The 19504-nt window shown below is 36.7% G+C and overlaps 1 protein-coding gene across 2 annotated transcripts in view; it reads left to right on the top strand.

Moving 5' to 3' along the window:
* Positions 1-19504, top strand: part of tec (tec protein tyrosine kinase) — a 187365-nt gene that overhangs the window by 134417 nt on the left and 33444 nt on the right. For both annotated transcript variants that reach the window (XM_028801906.2, XM_051928357.1), the window contains 4 exons: positions 2018-2205; positions 7081-7146; positions 8442-8496; positions 13022-13101. In XM_028801906.2, the coding sequence (XP_028657739.1) occupies positions 2018-2205; positions 7081-7146; positions 8442-8496; positions 13022-13101 (389 nt within the window). The remainder of the gene's footprint in view (positions 1-2017; positions 2206-7080; positions 7147-8441; positions 8497-13021; positions 13102-19504) is intronic.

The following is a 19504-nucleotide window of genomic DNA, read 5'->3' on the forward strand; positions in this document are numbered from 1 at the left end:
TTCCTTCTTGCACACATGAAACACATTGCTTACTTGTTTTTGTGTTTAGTAAAGCATTACATGACATTTTACAGTTTTTCAAAACACATAGAACATGTTATTGAATCATTATTGGCAAGTCAAGGTTATGTTCCTATTGGAATCAAATGCTGCACTTTCTATCTAAGCAAAATACTTTGAATAATGCTTTGCCTTTCAGTTTTCCAAGAATACATTACACTCCTGTTCTGCTTGACAAAACTTTCAGGCCTAAGGCTTATCATCTGAGATCTGTCAGCTGAAAAGGTTAATCTCCCGTATAACTTCCCTGGTAGCTTTCATGCTTCCTGCCCATCTACCGTAATATGAAACAATGTCTGGAGTAGTTCTACTGGGCTTCTACAATATCCCCTTGACCCTTTCCTCTCATAGTGCTCACAGAGGTATCTTCAATGCTTAGTCTGTTATTTGTCATATATTATTCCCATGCTGTTCCAACCAGCTGAGCAGCCTATCTCATTCACACGCTACATGTATGTATTATTTATGTATAATAATATAAACTTTGGATTCACACTGTCATCATTGGCCTCATCGTTATTGTTATAGGCTTGGCCCTAGGATGTTTACTGTTTGTAAGAGAGCTTTATATTTACACAGGGCCTGTTTTGGAAAATTAAGTAGTAGTTGACTGCAGATACATTTTAGGAAATAGCACATGGATTTCCTGAGTGGATGAATAAAGTATTTATCTATCTATATATCTATGATACCCTCGCTAACATTTCTTTACTACTCCTTTCGGCCTGTTAGCTATGAGTAGGCAGCTGGATCATTATCATTTCCTGAATATGTGTTCTTGATTTTCTTCTTGCTGAAATACTTTATATAAAATCCTGTTTTTAATTAGAAAGTCCCTGTCTTTGTTAACAATATGGTAATATCTTGTACACTATCGAATACTTACCATTGGCTACTAAAATATCAATAGCCTCCCTGTCTTCAATTCTGTAAAGAGTTGGTAGCTTCACCCTAAAACTTTGGATTCAAAATTTCAGTGAGTCCCAAAAACAAAATGTTTAGCCTGACTTCCAAACTCATGAAACAGAATTGGTAAAAAGTCAGGAATCAAATTTTGTATACCTGCTGTCGTCAATAAAAATACATAATAAACACTATTTTCAACTTAGAGAAAGATCACACTTAATTACCAGGGAATTAAGTCTGCGACTGTGGTGATGCGACTTGCTGAGCCTTTCACAAGCAGCAACAATGTCATTGTTGATAATATTTTTACATCACTATCTATGGTAAATAACAAAGTGAGAAACCTTCTCTGTACTATACTGTACTGTACACAAAATGAGATGGGAGCTGCCACAACCCTGTGAAAGGCAACACAAGATTGTCAATGACTGAGACAGTGCCCTGGAGCAGGATGCATGCACAACAAAACATACACAAATGAACTGCTGCCTTTTTTGTATGTGACTGCTGCTAAGAGTAGACACCAAAATGCTGCAAGGACTGCTGATGTTTTATAATATTCTATACAATATGTAATTATGGTTTTTAAAACTATACAGAAAAATATTAGTATCTTTCACAGTTGCTTGCTTTTTCATCAGCTGATTGCAAAGTGTTGTTTTGTTTTTACTAAAACTGAAGTGGTTTTTCCCCAAGCATCAATTCGATTTTGGAACCTTTTTTTAATTAAAAATTTAAACTAACATTTTAAGTTAAAGCAAGAAGATGTTCACCAAGAGAAAAAAATGTTTTTACATTCACTTAAGCTGTTTTTGTCTTATCTATAGTTTTTAGGGAAATGCAATCGGAATGGACATTCAGTATGCCAAATTGATAGTTCATTAGTGAGAACAAAAGGATTCAGACACAGTTTTATGCAGCTTTCATAGTTAAAGTACATGCAAAATGTTGGTGGTTCTAGTATTAATTCTTCTATTTAAAAATAATAAATGTGAATTTTAACTCTTAATCCTTTTGAAATGTTCAGTTTATTTATTTATTTACATTTTAGTGCCGCATGCTGCCGCCTCCTCCTCCTCCTCCAGAAAAACATGATGAAAAAGGAAAGGAAGAGATTGTAATAGCCATGTATGACTTCATTGGTGTGGAAAGCCATGACTTAAATCTTATCCAAGGGGAAGAGTATATTATTGTTGAAAAATGTGACATAAATTGGTATAGAGCACAAGACAAAGATGGGTATGATATTATTTATTTGTTTATTTATTTATTTTTATTAATTTTGATGTCAATTTGATAATTTTGGACCTGTTTTAAATGCTGTGTACTTCTTTTTACTTCCAGTTTTGGAAATAACTAAAATTGTATTTTTCTTTATATAATGTACTTGTTTTGCTCACCTTGCACAAATTAATTAGTTTATTCAACTGGGATTGAAAAAATGTTAATGGCACAGTAAAACTGCATAGACAGACAGAACAGTAAACCAAGATGCAGACAGTCAATCTAAACCATAGCGATAGTAGTAGTAGTAGTAGTAGTAGTTGTTTATTTATATAGCACCCTTCATAGACAAAAGGTCACAGGGAGCTGAACAGCAAATATAGTACAAATACAACAGTTAAAACAAAACAAAAGCAATAAATAAACAATCTGGTACTATTCAGCACTGATTAAAAGCTTGTTTAAAAAGAAATGTTTTTAGTTGTTTTTTAAAAGAATCAACAGACTCGACTCCACAAGACCGCAAGGCAGGCTATTCCATAGTCTTGGTGCCACAGACTGAAAGGCACGATCCCCATGGGTTTTTATCCGAGTGTGTGGGACAACGAGAAGGCCCTGTTGCCAAGTATCTTAGAGTCCGGCAAGCTGTATGGTGTTGGAGCAGGCTGGTTAGGTACTCGGGAGCTTGTCCGTGCAAAGCTCTGAAAGTAAATACCAAAACTTTAAAATGAATTCTATAAAACACTGGGAGCCAGTGCAGTGTCTGCAAAATGGGGGCGATATGACCACTCCGGCTAGCGTGAGTTAGGAGCCTGGCAGCTGCATTTTGAACTAACTGAAGGTGTGAGAGAGAGGACTTGCTCAAACCAGTAAAGAGAGCATTACAGTAATTAAGCCATGAGGAAATAACAGAATGAACAAGCATCTCCAATTCTGATTTTGAAATAACATTTCTTAGTTTTGAGAGATTTCTTAAATGAAAGAAACACGAGCGGCTGACTGACCTTACATATTCATCAAATGTCAGGGACCTATCAAAAATAACGCCAAGGTTACGTAGACTCAACTTAATAACAGGAGAGACAGAAGATAATTTTAAACTGATCTCAGAATGAAGAACAGGAGGAGCAACAATTAGTACCTCAGTTTTTCCTGAATTCAACTGCAGGTAATTAATACTGAGCCAGTTGTTAACCTGAGACAGACAATCAACCAAAGTGACCAAAGTATTAATTTGGTTAGGCTTAAATGAAAAATAAAGCTGTATATAATCAGCATATAGATGATACGAGATGTCATTGAAAGAGTTAAGAATCTGTGATAGGGGAAGAATATATAAAGAGAAAAGTATAGGTCCAAGAACCAAGCCCTGTGGCACTCCACATGTCAGAGGAGCAGAGTCAGATGAAAAACCAGCCACACCAACTGAGAAACTCCTATTTGACAAATAAGAGGAGAAACAGTTCAAAGCAGAGCCAGAGACACCTAACAGCTCTAATATATTAATTAAGATCCGATGGTCCACCGTATCAAAAGCTGCGGTAAGATCTAACAGTACAAGCATAGAGCACCTGCCTGCATCAGCAGCAATTAAAAGATCATTAAAAACTTTTAGATAGGTGAGATTAAAATTTTACATGCTGCTTATGCTGCCAGTGTGCCAGCCATTGCATGATTTTTGCATTTGGAACTACTCAAAGAGCAAAGCAATTAAGTCACACACTTAATATACACCAAGAAATTCTTGAATGATATTTCTGCAATTCTGCATTATGCAAATAAACAGATCGCTTATGCCCAGAATATTCAAAATTGTTTGTAGACCCTGTCTATCTAAAGCAGGGGTCTCCAACCTTTTTTCCCCCTGAGAGCTACTTTTACAAAAGGAAAATGGCCGAGAGCTACTCCTGTTTTCTAACGTTTATTCTCATAGCTTATTTCAACCCAAACAAACTGAATAAGCTTGTTTTGCCTGAACATTTACAAAATATTGGTGTCCACAACTCACATTTTGCATTTAAACATCACAAAAAATATTTAGTTCACCTGCAAGTGCATTTTGTATGTCTGTATGCATTTTCTAGTGTATCTCTCACTATTGAATTAAAACATGAATGCTGTCAAAACAAAACAATGCAATTACAAATACACAGATATTACTTATTCATTTGTCATTTTGTTACATGTCACTGTTTCACTTCACAAGAGTATTCACATGTCTAGTTGCATGTGTGATGTGTTTTTTCGTTAGTCAAATGACTAGCACTGCATGGAGTCAACAAGAGAGGTGTATGGTGGAGTGTAGCCACTTAGGTTCACTCTTATGGAGTCATTTAAATGTTCATCTCTCAGTCTTGTTCTCAACTGTGATTTCATGACATTCACGTCAGAAAAGGCAGACTCACAGAGGTATGTAGACCCAAACAAATGCTTGGTGATGATTCTTATAGTTATCTGGCTCTACTAAGCTCCAGAAATGCTGAGAATGCTTTTGAGACTTTAACTGCACATTATTTTGAAGGTTTACTAATATATAATATATAAAATCCAATGTCTGTCTGTCTGTACGCTTTTCACGAGCGAACTACTTAACGGATTTAGATCAGGGTTTTTTTTTCTATAATTTGCATGAACATTCTGGTTGATTTTGCAACTTCTCTCTTTCCGCTATGTATCATAGTTTGCATGCGGTAGCAATTTATATTTATCTTTGCGCGAATCCAAGAGAGACGCAGCAGGCCGAGGGAAGGGGCCTTCCTCACTCAGCTTTGGGGCGTGTTCCTTAACTCCGATTAGCTAGCGAACGAGAGAACAATTGAATTCAACTTTGTTTGATATTTAAAATAAAGTGTTACTTAGGTCTTGATGAGTTTGAGTCCGGATATTCTCTTAAGTGAATGCAATTCAGAATGTGGATCGTGATTTTGTGTTAAAGGATTGTGATATGATTTTTTTTTAAAGATCGCCCACCCCTAATTTGACTAATCAAGTTTTCAAATTTATTTAGGATTCATTAACCATTTGGTGAGCTACTTGGAAAGGGGTTGCGAGCTACCGGTAGCTCGTGTGTGACATGTTGGAGACCCTTGATCTGAAGTAAACAGGATTTACACATTCATTCCATCTGTTAGGTTTCTGTCTTGTTCTCAGAAATCATGAACATTGAGAATCGGTACTGTTTTAGCAAAAAATTGATGTGCTTTGCAGTTGGGCCTATTTTCTTTATGTGTCTTAATCATTTTCAGCAGTTTTGCAACATCCATCCATCCATTTTCCAACCCGCTGAATCCGAACACAGGGTCACGGGGGTCTGCTGGAGCCAATCCCAGCCAACACAGGGCACAAGGCAGGGAACCAATCCTGGGCAGGGTGCCAACCTACCGCAGGACACACACAAACACACCCACACACCAAGCACACACTAGGGCCAATTTAGAATTGCCAATCCACCTAACCTGCATGTCTTTGGACTGTGGGAGGAAACCGGAGCTCCCGGAGGAAACCCACGCAGACACGGGGAGAACATGCAAACTCCACGCAGGGAGGACCCGGGAAGCGAACCCAGATCTCCCAACTGCGAGGCAGCAGCGCTACCCACTGCGCCACCGTGCCGCCCGTTTTGCAACATCCTCTTTCAAAAACTTACAGCTGGGCCCTTCTATTGTTGTTTTAAAAACATCATTATCCCATTCCTTTCTTCTTACTCAGCAGCTTCTTATTATTCTTATTATCAGCTTGTTTATACAGAAGGATAAAAGACCACTTGTTAAAAATTCAGCATTACAAAGATAGGAGGGAGTATGGCATTGGCTGACTTTCATCTATACTACTGGGTTGTGAATATTCATAATTTGAGATAATGGAAAGAGGAAGACAGTGTTGAATACACACCTGCCTAGATGAATCTGGAAATGAAAAGTCCCGTCTACATGCTCTGCTCTGTGATCCTGTCTGTAATAATTTTTGTCAGTATGCCAATAATCAGATTTTTCTTAATTTACTCAAAATATGTAACCAATGTAGAAAACACTTTAAGGAAAAGATACTGCTGTTTGTTTCTACATTACTGATAATTTTGCATTTAAGCCCTCCCTCAATTATACAGCATTTATCTTGGATTGGATCCTAATTGTGAACAATGCTCCACTCTTGCTCGGGTATATATTTTGGGACTATCCAAATTTAAAGCCACTCTGGGAAAAGATTTTTTTCTGATCTATCAGATAGTTTAGGGTATATGATCACTGCATCCTCTAACAGCATTTTTTGGAGTTATTCTAGATGATGTAGGATAACCTGGTGATAATCTGACCATTACTTCCTATACTACATTGTTAATGTATCAACTAATTCTTGTCAATAGGAAGAATCGTATTGTACTCTCCATAACTCAATGGACAATTATATTTTAAAATTATCTAAAGCTAGAAAAATGTAATTTTCTTTTAGTAGAACTGTGCATAGCTTCTTTAAAATTTGGCAGGATTTCATTAATGTTATTTTAAAATAAATTTGCATTGTTTTAAATAAAAAGGGACTGCATAACAGAATATGTCACCTTTTCCTCCTGTCTTTTATTAGTAATTTGTTCTGAGGGTGGGTGATTTAGTGCGGTTTATGATTACAGAATTAAAATGAATTGTATATTTTGTGTTACAGGAATGTTATTTATCTGGAACAAATAAAGCTTAATTAATAAAAAAATCTTGCCTTTAGTTATCATGAGTGCATGTTATTTATACATAAATACCTGAAATTATACTTTTCTGGTTTAATAAAGTATACATTGTACATTTGTAAATAAAGTATTAATAGAGTCTTAAGTCTTAATAGAGAAAAAGTAAATTACATATTAATATGTATTCACTGATTTGTTACTTTTATGTTTAGAAATGAAGGATATATTCCAAGTAATTACGTCACTGAAAAGAAGTCAAATAATCTTGATCAATATCCGTAAGTAAGGAAAGTTGTCAAAATTTAAAACAAAGGTATTTAATGGTATTGGCAGCCTTTATAATTAAATGTTAGTAACCATAGATAAACCTGAATAAAGAAATTATATTGTATACATAGTTCAATTTTCACTATAGGCATTTTAGCTGAGATGTTAAGGATATGGGTAATTGAAAGTGGAAAAATCAGTCTTAAATAACACCTGCAGTATCAGTCTGACAAGTCCTTTCATTTTACTTTAGTGCAAATGTATGAAACTGTTTTTGAAAGTTTTCTCCTTGTAAATGTTTCACTAAGATGTTCACCACTAACGTGATGTTTGAAAAAAAAAGTAAGCAGAAATACTTCTGATTACTTCTGGTCTCTCATTAATTGTTACCCAGTACTCAGAGATTATTCAACTCCATGTGTTGATTTTTATATTATTTTTGATTTTTGGAAAAAAAAGCTTGGTAAACTGTAAACAAAAATCTGATTGTATATGGTAGTTAATTATTTGTATTGTGCAGCTTTGTGTATCACTTGGCCTCCTCTATGTGGACTTAGCATTTTCTAAGATCTGTATGAGCCACATAGAAAACTCGGTTTATTTCAAATAGATGGATTACAACTGAGTCACACATGCTAATGTAAAATGGGAATGCAATTTATTAAAAAAAATTACATATAGCTTTCCAGTTCATCCATTGTGCAGAGTAACTGTCCAGTGGAAGCCTTCAGGGTACCAGACAAGGCACATGGCCATGCTGTGGTTGTGTTTATTGGAAGATATATTTAATAGTGTACATCTATGGGTAGCACAGTGGTGAAGCGGCTAGTGCTGGGTTCAGATCCAAAGATGGGGAATCTGTCAGTGATAAATTTGCTTGTTCTTCCAGTGTCTGATTCCACTTTTCAAAAGTTGATAACTGAATCTAAACCAGCCCATTGTAAGTTTGTGAGCTTGCAATGAACTGTACATGATTTGCTTCTGCCTTGGGATAGGCTGTGCGATACAGGATATGTAATGTAATGAGAAGAATAAATGAATAAATGTGTATTTTAATCTGGATACAACCTAGTAATTATCAAAGCCTCTTTTATCATTGATAGTATGGCATACTCAAAATACATATCCCTGCTTGTGGCTTTGTTATTTTACAGAATTTCTTATTTTTAGTATGTAATTTTACAGCATCTCAAAACATTATCCTAGATCCTAGATAACAGCTAGACTTATCTTTATCATAAATGCTTTAAACTATTTAACTATTTACGTTCACAGTATTAAAAATGTGTGTGTTCTTTTTTTATAGCTGGTTTTGTAAGAATGTAAACAGAAATAAAGCAGAACAGCAACTCAAAAATGAGGTAAGTCTGTTTCTTGTCATACTATTAGCATTTTGTTTTTCATTTTACAAATTTTTCAAGACTGGCTAATATTCAGCTCATTTAAAACTAGTTGGGGGAAGAACTTGGCCACTGCAAGAGGGTTTTGCTAAACACTGCTAGTCCTGTGTTTTCCCTGATTGGGTGTTAGCTTCTCTGCTCCCCTTACATCCATCTTTGTTGTAACGTCAAGGTAATAGAGGTTGCGCTATCTGATTGGGGGGACAGTACCACAACACCATGAACAGACCAGTAGATTTTAAAACAGTTTTATTCTGAAGCAGTGTATATTGATCCCTGATTATCTGACTGCTATCCTTAAATGCAGAATTTCTCAAATAATACACATTTTGTGTTATATAGGTACACATTCTTTTGATTGCAATGTGGTTACTATTCTGTACTTTGTATAGCTTTCTATTTTTGAACAGTTAGAGAGAGAATAGACAGGATTAAGAATGTCAGTTTTATTTTATTTGACAAATGGGTTTTAACATTCAAACTTGTGTCAACCACTTTCACAACTCAAGGTACTTTACCATGCAGGTGTAACTACTGATGAGAAGGAAATATGTGTAGCTGAGAAGTGCTTAAGTGATACGTATTAGATATATATACTGTAAATGAAAGACCAGTGTATGTATGGAGCTGTTCACACTGCTCATGCTCAACCACAGCCAGTAGATGGCATATGCATGTACTTTTACATTTTTTCTGCACTTGCACGCACCTCACTTCTCACTGCAAAAGACTTGTATGCAGCAAACGCCACCACACAACAGTAACGTTGTACTAATGACGCAGATGAAGAGACACGATGTCAAAATTAAGCAAATGCTGTGGCTCAAATATAGGCAAGTGAAACACCTCAGCATTGGACAGCAAGGTTTGAAGTTTTTACTATAAACATTGTCTATCTGGAGGTTTTTTCTTAAGACAAAGATTAACAGGACTCATATGCCAGTGATATAGCTAAAATATGGTATCGCCAGTGTCTTCTTACAATAGCCAGTGGGGCAGAAGGCACAGTGGCGTAGCGTAGTGGGGGCGACCCGCCCCGGGCGGCACTTTTAGGGGGCGGCAAAATTTCACAATAAATAATAATAATATCTTGTAAAAATTTGAACCATTTCATTTCAGATTTTAGTCGCTCCTACGATTCGGACCGATTGAAATGAGCGCGGAATTTTTCATTACTTATTCTGTGACGAAACTGGGGAATCCCCTTTCTTTAAATGAATGTATAATAATGACATCTTGCTCATTGTAGCGACTGGCAACTGTACTGACTTGTAGGGATTCCCCGTATTTTATTTTGTGCTTGGATTGTTTATGACTAATATTCAGCGAGAATGACTTCTATCATATAAAGAATAGTGTTCAATATTGTATAACACCACCTGCAAATTAGATTACAGTACGGATAAGTCCCTTCAGGGAAGTCCGTGAGTGCTCAGCTTTCCAAACTGTGATTTTAGTGCTCATAAGTACGTGTAGTGATTGTTAAATTATTGAACTTTGTTGAAAAATTGTATTGTTCGTGTACGTATACATTCGACTATGTGAGTATTAAATATTTTATTTACGTTTTTTATTTATGTAATTGTATGTTTGACTATCTGCTACGTTGTTCAAGCTTTAATTTATTAAAATAAAAAAATCAGAACAAGTAAATTTCAGTAAAGTAGTTTATATTTTTTTAATTTATTAGTAATTATTTTGAAATGTTCTACGATACTTTTGTTTACGAATCCAACTCGTACTTTTATTATTTATTATAAGTGTCAATAATTATATATAAAAGAAAAGTCATGAATCAAGTGCACTACACAACCAAAATTATTGCAAATGGAAGGAGTTGGAGACCAGACTTAAAAAAGGACAGACTATTGACAAGATAGAGCAAAACTTGGTGGCAGAGGAAACAAAAAAAATGGCAAGAAATTCTTATCAGAATGTTTGATATTATAAAATTCCTTGCCAAACAAAATTTGGCTTTACGTGGCCATACAGAAAACGACACCAGTACTAATAGAGGAAACTTTTTAGAATCGGTGCATTTAATTGCAAAGTACGATCCTGTACTTCGTGAACATCTTGTAAGATCTAAAATGTGTGGCAAAATTTCAATCACGTATATGTCACCAGAAATCCAAAACAAATTTATTGCAATTTTGAGAAATAAAGTTCGCCAACATATCATCGGACAAATAAAAAAGGCCAAGTATTATTCGATTATATTCGACAGCACTCCAGACATTTCTCATAAAGACCAAATAAGCCAGGTATTAAGATACGTAGTGATTGAAAATCAGGAAGTACAAGTAGTGGAATCTTTTATAGATTTCATTGAAACAAAAGATAAAACTGCTGAAGGAATTTCAAAGATGATTTTGAACAAGCTTGAAGCTGATGGCCTCGATATAAGCAACTGTAGAGGCCAAGCATATTATAATGCTGCTGTTATGGCTGGAAGGCATTCAGGAGTTCAGCAAAGAATTAAAGAAATAAATCCCAAAGTTGAATTCGTACCTTGCTCAAATCATTCGTTAAACCTGGTTTGTTTACACGCTGCCTCAGTTGAGGCGAGTTCAGTAACTTTTTTCGGCACATTAGAACGTTGCTATTCATTTTTTTCCATGTCCACACATCGTTGGGAAGTTCTGATAGCAGCTACAGGCAAAAGTTTAAAAAGGGTTCAAAATACGCGGTGGAGTGCAAGAGGCGATGTCGTAAAAATTACATTGCATCATTACAAAAACATTCTCGTCGCTTTGGAAAAACTGACAGAGACAGGTGAAAGCTTAAGCACAAGAAAAGATGCAGGAACTTTGCTAGTTACGATGCAGTCATTTTCCTTTCTTTGTTTCTTGGGCCTCTGGCAATCGGTGCTACATGAAGTGAATGATGCACAAAAATATTTACAAACAAAGGGACTTGACATAAGACTGTGCGCTCAGAAAGTAAATGCTTTGCAGATGGTACTGATAGAGAAACGAGAGGAATGGGCAGATGGCGCTGTAAGTTATGCAAAAAATATGTGTGAAGAACTTGGCATTTCCATGGAACCTCAGAGGCGCATAACGAGAAGGCACATTTTTGATGACGGAACCAGAGATGCCAACTTGTCTTGTGAAAATGAGTTGAGACGGAAGCTGTTTTCTTCGTTAGATAGAATAATTGTAGAAATTCGTGAGCATTTTCAGCAGCTACAGAATTTGGCGGATAAGTTTGCTTATCTAACGCCGGCTATATTACTAGATTCGGACGATACTAAATGTAATCTAGACTACGCATCTGCCGAAATTGACGAGCAGGACTTCAAACTGGAACGACTTCGACTGCGGACTTTTATTACTGCCACAGGCAACGAAAATAAATGAATTAATGCGGACCCACTTGAATTATTAAAATTTATTGTGAAATCCAAGCTGGAAGATACTCTGCCCAATATTATAATAATGCTCCGAATATTCCTCACAATTGCCATAAGCAATGCCAGCTGTGAGAGGAGTTTTTCAAAATTAAAATTGATCAAAAATTATTTAAGATCAACAATGAGTACTTTAAGGCTAAACAATCTGGCTATCTTGTCTATTGAGCAAGAGGTATGTGATGCTATAGACATTGATAGTGCAATAAAAGACTTTGCTCTTAAAAAAAGTAGACAAATAAAGTTTTAGTTAAAGACAGAAGTTTTGTTTTTAATTCTAACAATTATATTATTTTTCAATAAAAATATAAATAGTAACAGTATCGTTCTAGTTCTAATTGGAAGTCGATTTGTGTTTTATATTCAATTCGCTAATAACTTCCATCTTGTCGATCGTCAAGGTATAATCATAAGTGTTCTATACCTGTTATATCAATGTAAGTGGCATATGTGTAAGAATTTTTGTAATAAATGTGATTATTATATTGTAAAACATATATACATGACTTTTTTATTTGTAACCTGTACAATACACAATAATGATGATTGTTCTTGCCAAAAAATTCTTTAGAATTACTGTATATTTTAGTCTTTTAAATTGAAATACCTAAATAAGGGGGCGGCGGAATTTTCCTCCGCCCCGGGCGGCTGACACCCACGCTACGCCACTGAGCAGGCATAGGTGTGTCAAGTAATTCTTAAGAGTTAGCTGACACCTCTCCAAGTTCACGAATATAGTAAAACTGCTGGGGAGCCTTTGGGTTCTTTTTTTGTCCCAAAGACCACACTCAGCTAGTTCATGTACATTTATATATTCTGTCCACGGTTTTACCATGAATGTTATAAAATAATGATACACCATTCTGATGCAGTATAAATTTAATGCTGAACAATCTTAGTACAACCCCAGCTGAAAGAAATCTGTTAAACAGACCTAAATTATTGAAAAATAATTGCAGATAATTTTAGTTAATATTTTACAAATATACAGTACATACAGTAATTTAGATTTTTTGACATGCCTTGAGAATAAAAAGTACTGTCCTGTTGTATTATGTTTTAAATGCTTTACAGGACAAGGAAGGTGGATTTATGGTGAGAGAATCAAGCCAGCCAGGCACATACACTGTATCTCTTTTTACTAAATCATCTGGGTGAGTTATAACTTTTTTATCTTAATTTTTATAAACATAACTATTATATTTTTACTATCTGATGTAAAAAGGACTCCGCAATTAAACAGCTTTTTTTTTAGGTTCTACACTTTATATTCCTAATGATTATCTATTACCTGACTTTTCTTTCAATATGCTATTTAGGCTATTAGCCAAACTCAGTAACATCCAAAACTGGCACAATTTTACTCTCATTTGCAGATATTCTTCTGTTGGCTTCTTCTATAACTGCACCACAAATGATAATGTAATACATTTAGCCATACCTTCAAATGTAATGGCCAATTCAGCCTGGTTTAATTTGTTTACAAAATAAATAAGTGAACAAAAAGTCAAAGATGACACCCACACACACATACACACCCACAATCACTACTCCTAACCTGCATATCTTTGGACAGTGTGAGGAAAACCAAGCACCTGGAAGAAATCCACACTAACACATGGAGAACATGTAAACTCCACACAGGAAGTATCTGGGATGTGAACCCAGTCTCCGTAAAGCAAGGCAGTAGCCATACCACTGCACCTACTTGCTGCCCATAATAATTTAAGTCTATCAAAATTAATAGTGAATGTTAATTTAGGCTGCGGTGGGTTGGTACCCTGCCCAGGATTGGTTCCCTGCCTTGTGCCCTGTGTTGGCTGGGATTGGCTCCAGCAGACCCCCGTGACCCTGTGTTCGGATTCAGCGGGTTGGAAAATGGATGGATGGATGGATGTTAATTTAGGGTAATCAAAACCATGCACCTTACTGGATCATATTCAGTAACATTACTATTAAAACAGTTTATCTAAACTAATCATTTTCTAAAATTCATACACAAAAATTAGAATTTTTGCCTGAAATAGAATCCTCTTGAATTTAAGATCAAATCCAGAAATAGGCATTTTCATATAGGTTGTTATTGGATGAAATTATTACTTGCCTTTTGCTCAGTTGGCATTTGGCATCTCCAGTCAGTACGTTGCTCTTTTTAATGTTTAAATAGTAGGCATAGGAAAAATACAGTGAAATACTCGCCTTGTACAGGAAACAGAGCTGTCTTCCTTTGGTACATATATACGCACACACATGATGGAATGAGATCAAAAGGGTGTCTATTGTACAAAATTCCAATTATTCATTTTTTTTATTGTATACGATGGCTGACCAATAATCAGAGTATTAAAAACACACAAAGCAATCTGTGGTTGGCACCCTGCCCGGGATTGGTTCCTGCCTTGTGCCCTGAGTTGGCTGGGATTGGCTCCAGCCGACCCCCGTGACCCTGCGTTTGGATTCAGCGGGTTGGAAAATGGATGGATGGAAAGCAATCTGTTCAACCATTGTAGTTATTCTCTAACAATTTTTTTTTTTTTTTTTTGCTCACCCCCTTATTCTTAAATCGAAAGTACTAGATTATGGCCACCAAACTAGGAAACAAATGTAAAGAAACTGCTTGGCTTTAATCTGAAGTTTGAGTATTTCAGTGTGATACTCTTTCAAGCTTGTTCTAGCTATTACTTCACCCTAAACTTTATTAATTTAAACAGCCGTCTAACTGGTCATTCTTCATCACTCTTATTTTATTCTGTTTATTATTCTATTCTATTCTGTTATATTATATTATGCATTCTTCATCAATGCTTATTTATTCTGCTTTATTCTATTCTATTCTATAGCCAAAAAGACTCAAATGCATAAAGTTGTTGAGGAAACATGTTTAAATTCTTCCATTTCATTTCCAATAATTTCCTTTAGTAGATGGTTTACCACATCACTGACAATATCATATCTCTTTTAAAAACTGTTGTTGCAAGCAGAAATGCTCAGAGGCACAGCAGAAAATACAAGTATGCTAATTCAATTTTCCCCTGGGTTGGTACATTTTTTAATAAAAGCATATATTCAGCCCAAATTGTTCTATCATTTGTCTTGGTATGTTATTTCAAGTTGTTAATGTAAAGTAAAGCAGTAGTTTTACAATACTGTATACCAGAATATATTTAAAGTTGTAAATCAAGTTTTTAAGTTTTAATCAAGCTTTTTATATTTAGATCTGAAGGTAAATATTTTCAAGAACAGAGCATCTTCCTGTTTTATTTAGTGAGCCATTTGCTGTCTTTAATTTTATGAACACCTGTTTTGTCATATACTGTTTTTTAAAGCTGTCTTGCAACAGAAAAAGAAACTAATAGCAGATTTTTAACTTTAGTGTACTGAAATGAAGTATGTGAGATGTCCAAATGACAACTCAATATTTCTGACAAACATTACTCCTAGAGGTAGCTATTTTTACAAAATTCCACCATTTGCTATTTTAAATTGACCTCTCACGTGATCAGAAAAGTGCCTGTAACCGTACAGTATTGTGTATGAAGCCATCTTTCTCTAACCATTTGTTAAAAAGGCTACTGAGTTAAAACTTATCCTGGGTACTTGTTTTCTAATTAGAATGTGGAACTGGTTATTAATAGGTTTTCGCAAATGTTGCTATTACTCTGGATTGGAGCTATTGTAGTAATACATCACCAAAGTGATTTAGTAGGCTGTATATTTTTCACAATCCTAGTATATTTTAATTTGCGATGGGAAACTGTAATCATAAGTGAAGAATTTTTTTTATAAATTTTAGAAAAATACAGTACCGGTTCTTGTGGTTTTACAAGATGTTGTCTTTGGAGCATCTGTGCAAATGTGAATAAAAGCCTGAAAATTCCTCAAAATACCAGTGATACACTAATGCATTGTGAGGCACATGCATTTGTCTGGTTACAGCCAACACAGTGGATTAAGTTTTAAATCAGTTTTACTTTAATTCAGTTTGATTCAAAACTAGATGCCATAACACCTTTACTCCAACCTCAGTATTGACTCCTCTATATTACCAGGCCGGTAGGGAGGTGATCAAGAGTACTGTGTAGCCAGTTCAACAATAACAACAACATTAATTTCTATAGCACATTTTCATACTCAGGATATAGCTGATAATGCTTTATAAGATATCAAAGTAATAACTACAAGAAACAAAAAATAACATTAGATAAGAATAATAATGAATAAAATACAAAACAATAAATTATTATGCACTTACATAAAAATAGAAATATAATAGAAAAGAGTCCTTATGCAGTATATAGTATTGTATTTTAAGTCTCTGGATTAATGAGCTTCAGAAAAATGTAATTTTCTTTTTCCCAGCTTTATTCCATTTGCTTCCAGTGTTAATTGCCGTTTCTTCCTCTACACCAAGTCCTACTCTAAACTCTGCACTTGTCTTTCTCTTGCTCTGTGAAACACATTCCTCTTATTACTTATACAGTATCTCTGTTCTTTCTTTGCTTCATGTTCCAAAAAGCGATGCTAATAATGGAAAATGGCATCATGGCAAATGAAAAATATTTTTTAACTTCACATAAATTAATTTTTACACACAATAAATGCTTCCATATAGCAGCTTGCATCCTGTCCACCATTCATGCTTCCTCATCACAAACACCGTTCATCCACTCTCTATCCTTAGCATCCTTCTCCCAATATACCCGGCATCTCTCCTCTGCACATGTCCAAACAAACGCAATCTAGCCTCTCTGACTTTGTCTCCCAACTGTCCAAATTGAGCTGACCCTCTAATGTACTCATTTCTAATCCTATCCATCCTCATCACACCCAGTGTGAATCTTAGCATCTTTAACTCTGCTACCTCCAGCTCTGTCCCCTGTTTTCTGGTCAGTGCCACTGTCTCCAACCCATACAACATAGCTAGTCTCACTACCATCCCATAGACCTTCCATTTCACTCTTGCTAATACCCGTCTCTCACAAATTACTCCTGACACTCTTCTCCACCCATTCCACCCTGCCTGCACTCTCTTTTTCACCTCTCTTCCACAATCCCCATTACTCTGTACTGTTGATCCCAAGTATTTAAACCCATTTACCTTCGCCAACTCTACTCCCTGCATCCTCACCATTCCACTGACCTCCCTCTCATTTACACACATGTATTCTGTGTTGTTCCTACTGACCTTCATTCCTCTTCTCTCTAGAGCATATCTCCACCTCTCCGGGGTCTCCTCAACCTGCTCCCTACTATCGCTACAGATCATAATGTCATCAGCAAACATCATAGTCCATGGGGACTCCTGTCTAATTTCGTCTGTCAACCTGTCCATCACCACTGCAAATAAGAAAGGGCTCAGAGATGTAATCCCACCTCCAACTTGAATGCATCCGTCACTCCTACCGCAGACCTCACCACTGTCACACTTCCCTCGTACATATCCTGTACAACTCTTACGTACTTCTCTGCCACTCCCGACCTCCTCATACAATACCACAGCTCCTCTCGAGGCACCTTGACATATGCTTTCTCCAGGTCCACAAAGACGCAATGCAACTCCTTCTGGCCTTCTCTAAACTTCTCCATCAACATCCTCAGAGCAAACATTGCACCTGTGGTGCTCTTTCTTGGCATGAAACTATACTGCTGCTCACTAATCATCACCTCACTTCCACTACTGTTTCCCATAACTTCATGCTGTGGCTCATCAATTTTATTCCCCTGTAGTTACTGCAGTCCTGCACATTCCCCTTATTCTTAAATATCGGCACCAGTACACTTCTTCTCCACTCCTCAGGCATCCACTCACTTTCCAATATTCCGTTAAACAATCTGGTTAAAAACTCCATTGCCATCTCTCCTAAATACCTCCATGCTTCCATAGGTATGTCATATGGACCAACGGCCTTTCTATTTTTCATCCTCTTCATAGCTGTCCTTATTTCCTCCTTGCTAATCCGTTGTACTTCCTGATTCACTATCTCCACATCATCCAACCTCTTCTCTCTCTCGTTCTCTTCATTCACCAGCCTCTCAAAGTACTCTTTCCATCTGCTCAACACACTCTCCTCGTTTTTAAGTACATTTCCATCTTTATCCTTTATCACCCTAACCTGCTGCACATCTTTCCCAGCTCGGTTCCTCTGTCTAGTTAATCGGTACAGGTCCTTTTCTCCCTCCTTAGTGTCCAACCTCTCATACAACTCATCATATGCCTTTTCTTTAGCCTTCGCCACCTCTCTCTTCACCTTGCGCCTTATCTTTTTGTGCTCTTGTCTACTTTCTGCATCTCTCTGACTATCCCACTTTTTCTTTGCCATCCTCTTCCTCTGTATACTCTCCTGTATGTCCCCCTTACTACATCTGCTGTAGTTTCCCAACTGTCTGGTAACTCTTCTCTGCCACCCACTGCCTGTCTCACCTCCTCCCTAAACTCAACCTTGCAGTCTTCCTTTTTCAGCATCCACCATTTGATCCTTGGCTCAGCCCTCACTCTCTTCCTCTTCTTGATCTGCAACGTCATCGTGCAGACCACCATCCTATGCTGCTTAACTACACTTTCCCCTACCACCACTTTGCAGTCTTCAATCTCCTTCAGATCAACTCTTCTGCATAGGACGTAATCTACCTGTGTGCATCTTCCTCCACTCTTGTACGTAACCCTATGTTCCTCCCTCTTCTTAAAATACGTATTCACCACAGCCATTTGGCAAAATCCACTATCCTCTGACCTTCTTCATTCCTCTCCTTGACACCATACCTATCCATCACCTCCTCATCTCCTCTGTTCCCTTCACCAAGATGCCCATTGAAATCCACTCCAATCACCACTTTCTGTCCCTTGGGTACTCTGTTCATCACTTCATCCAACTCACTCCAAAAATCTTCTTTCTCACCCATTGTACACCCAACTTGCGGTGCATATGCACTAACAACATTCATCATTACACCTCCAATTTCCAGCTTCATAATCATTACTCTGCCCGACACTCTTTTCACCTCCGAAACACTCGACATACTGTTCCTTCACAATAACTCCTACCCCATTTCTTCTCCCATCCACACCATGATAGAACAATTTGAATCCATCTCCAATCCACCTGGCCTTACTCCTCTTCCATTTAGTCTCTTACACGCTCAATATATCAACCTTCCTTCTCTCCATCATATCTGCTAACTCTCTTCCCTTACCAGTCATACTGCCAACATTCAAAGTTCCTACCCTCAGTTCCACTTTCTTTACTTTCCTCCTATCCTCCTGCCTCCAGACACATTTCCCCCCTCTTCTTCTGCTTCTTCTTCTTCAGCCAATAGTAGCCCAATTTCTGCCAGCACCCTATTGGCTAACAGTACTGGTGGTCGTCGTTGTTAACCTGGGGCTCGACTGATCTGGTATGGAAATTTGTATTGTTGTCCGCATATTGATTTGGCAAAATTTTACACCAGATGCCCTTCCTGATGTAACCCTTCCCATTTATCCGGGCTTGGGGCCGACACGAAGAAACACACTGGTTTGTGCATCCCCTGTGGCTGGGTTCTTAAAATAATTTTAAAAAT

Source organism: Erpetoichthys calabaricus, chromosome 5 (assembly GCF_900747795.2).
Source record: "Erpetoichthys calabaricus chromosome 5, fErpCal1.3, whole genome shotgun sequence".
NCBI lineage: Eukaryota > Metazoa > Chordata > Cladistia > Polypteriformes > Polypteridae > Erpetoichthys > Erpetoichthys calabaricus.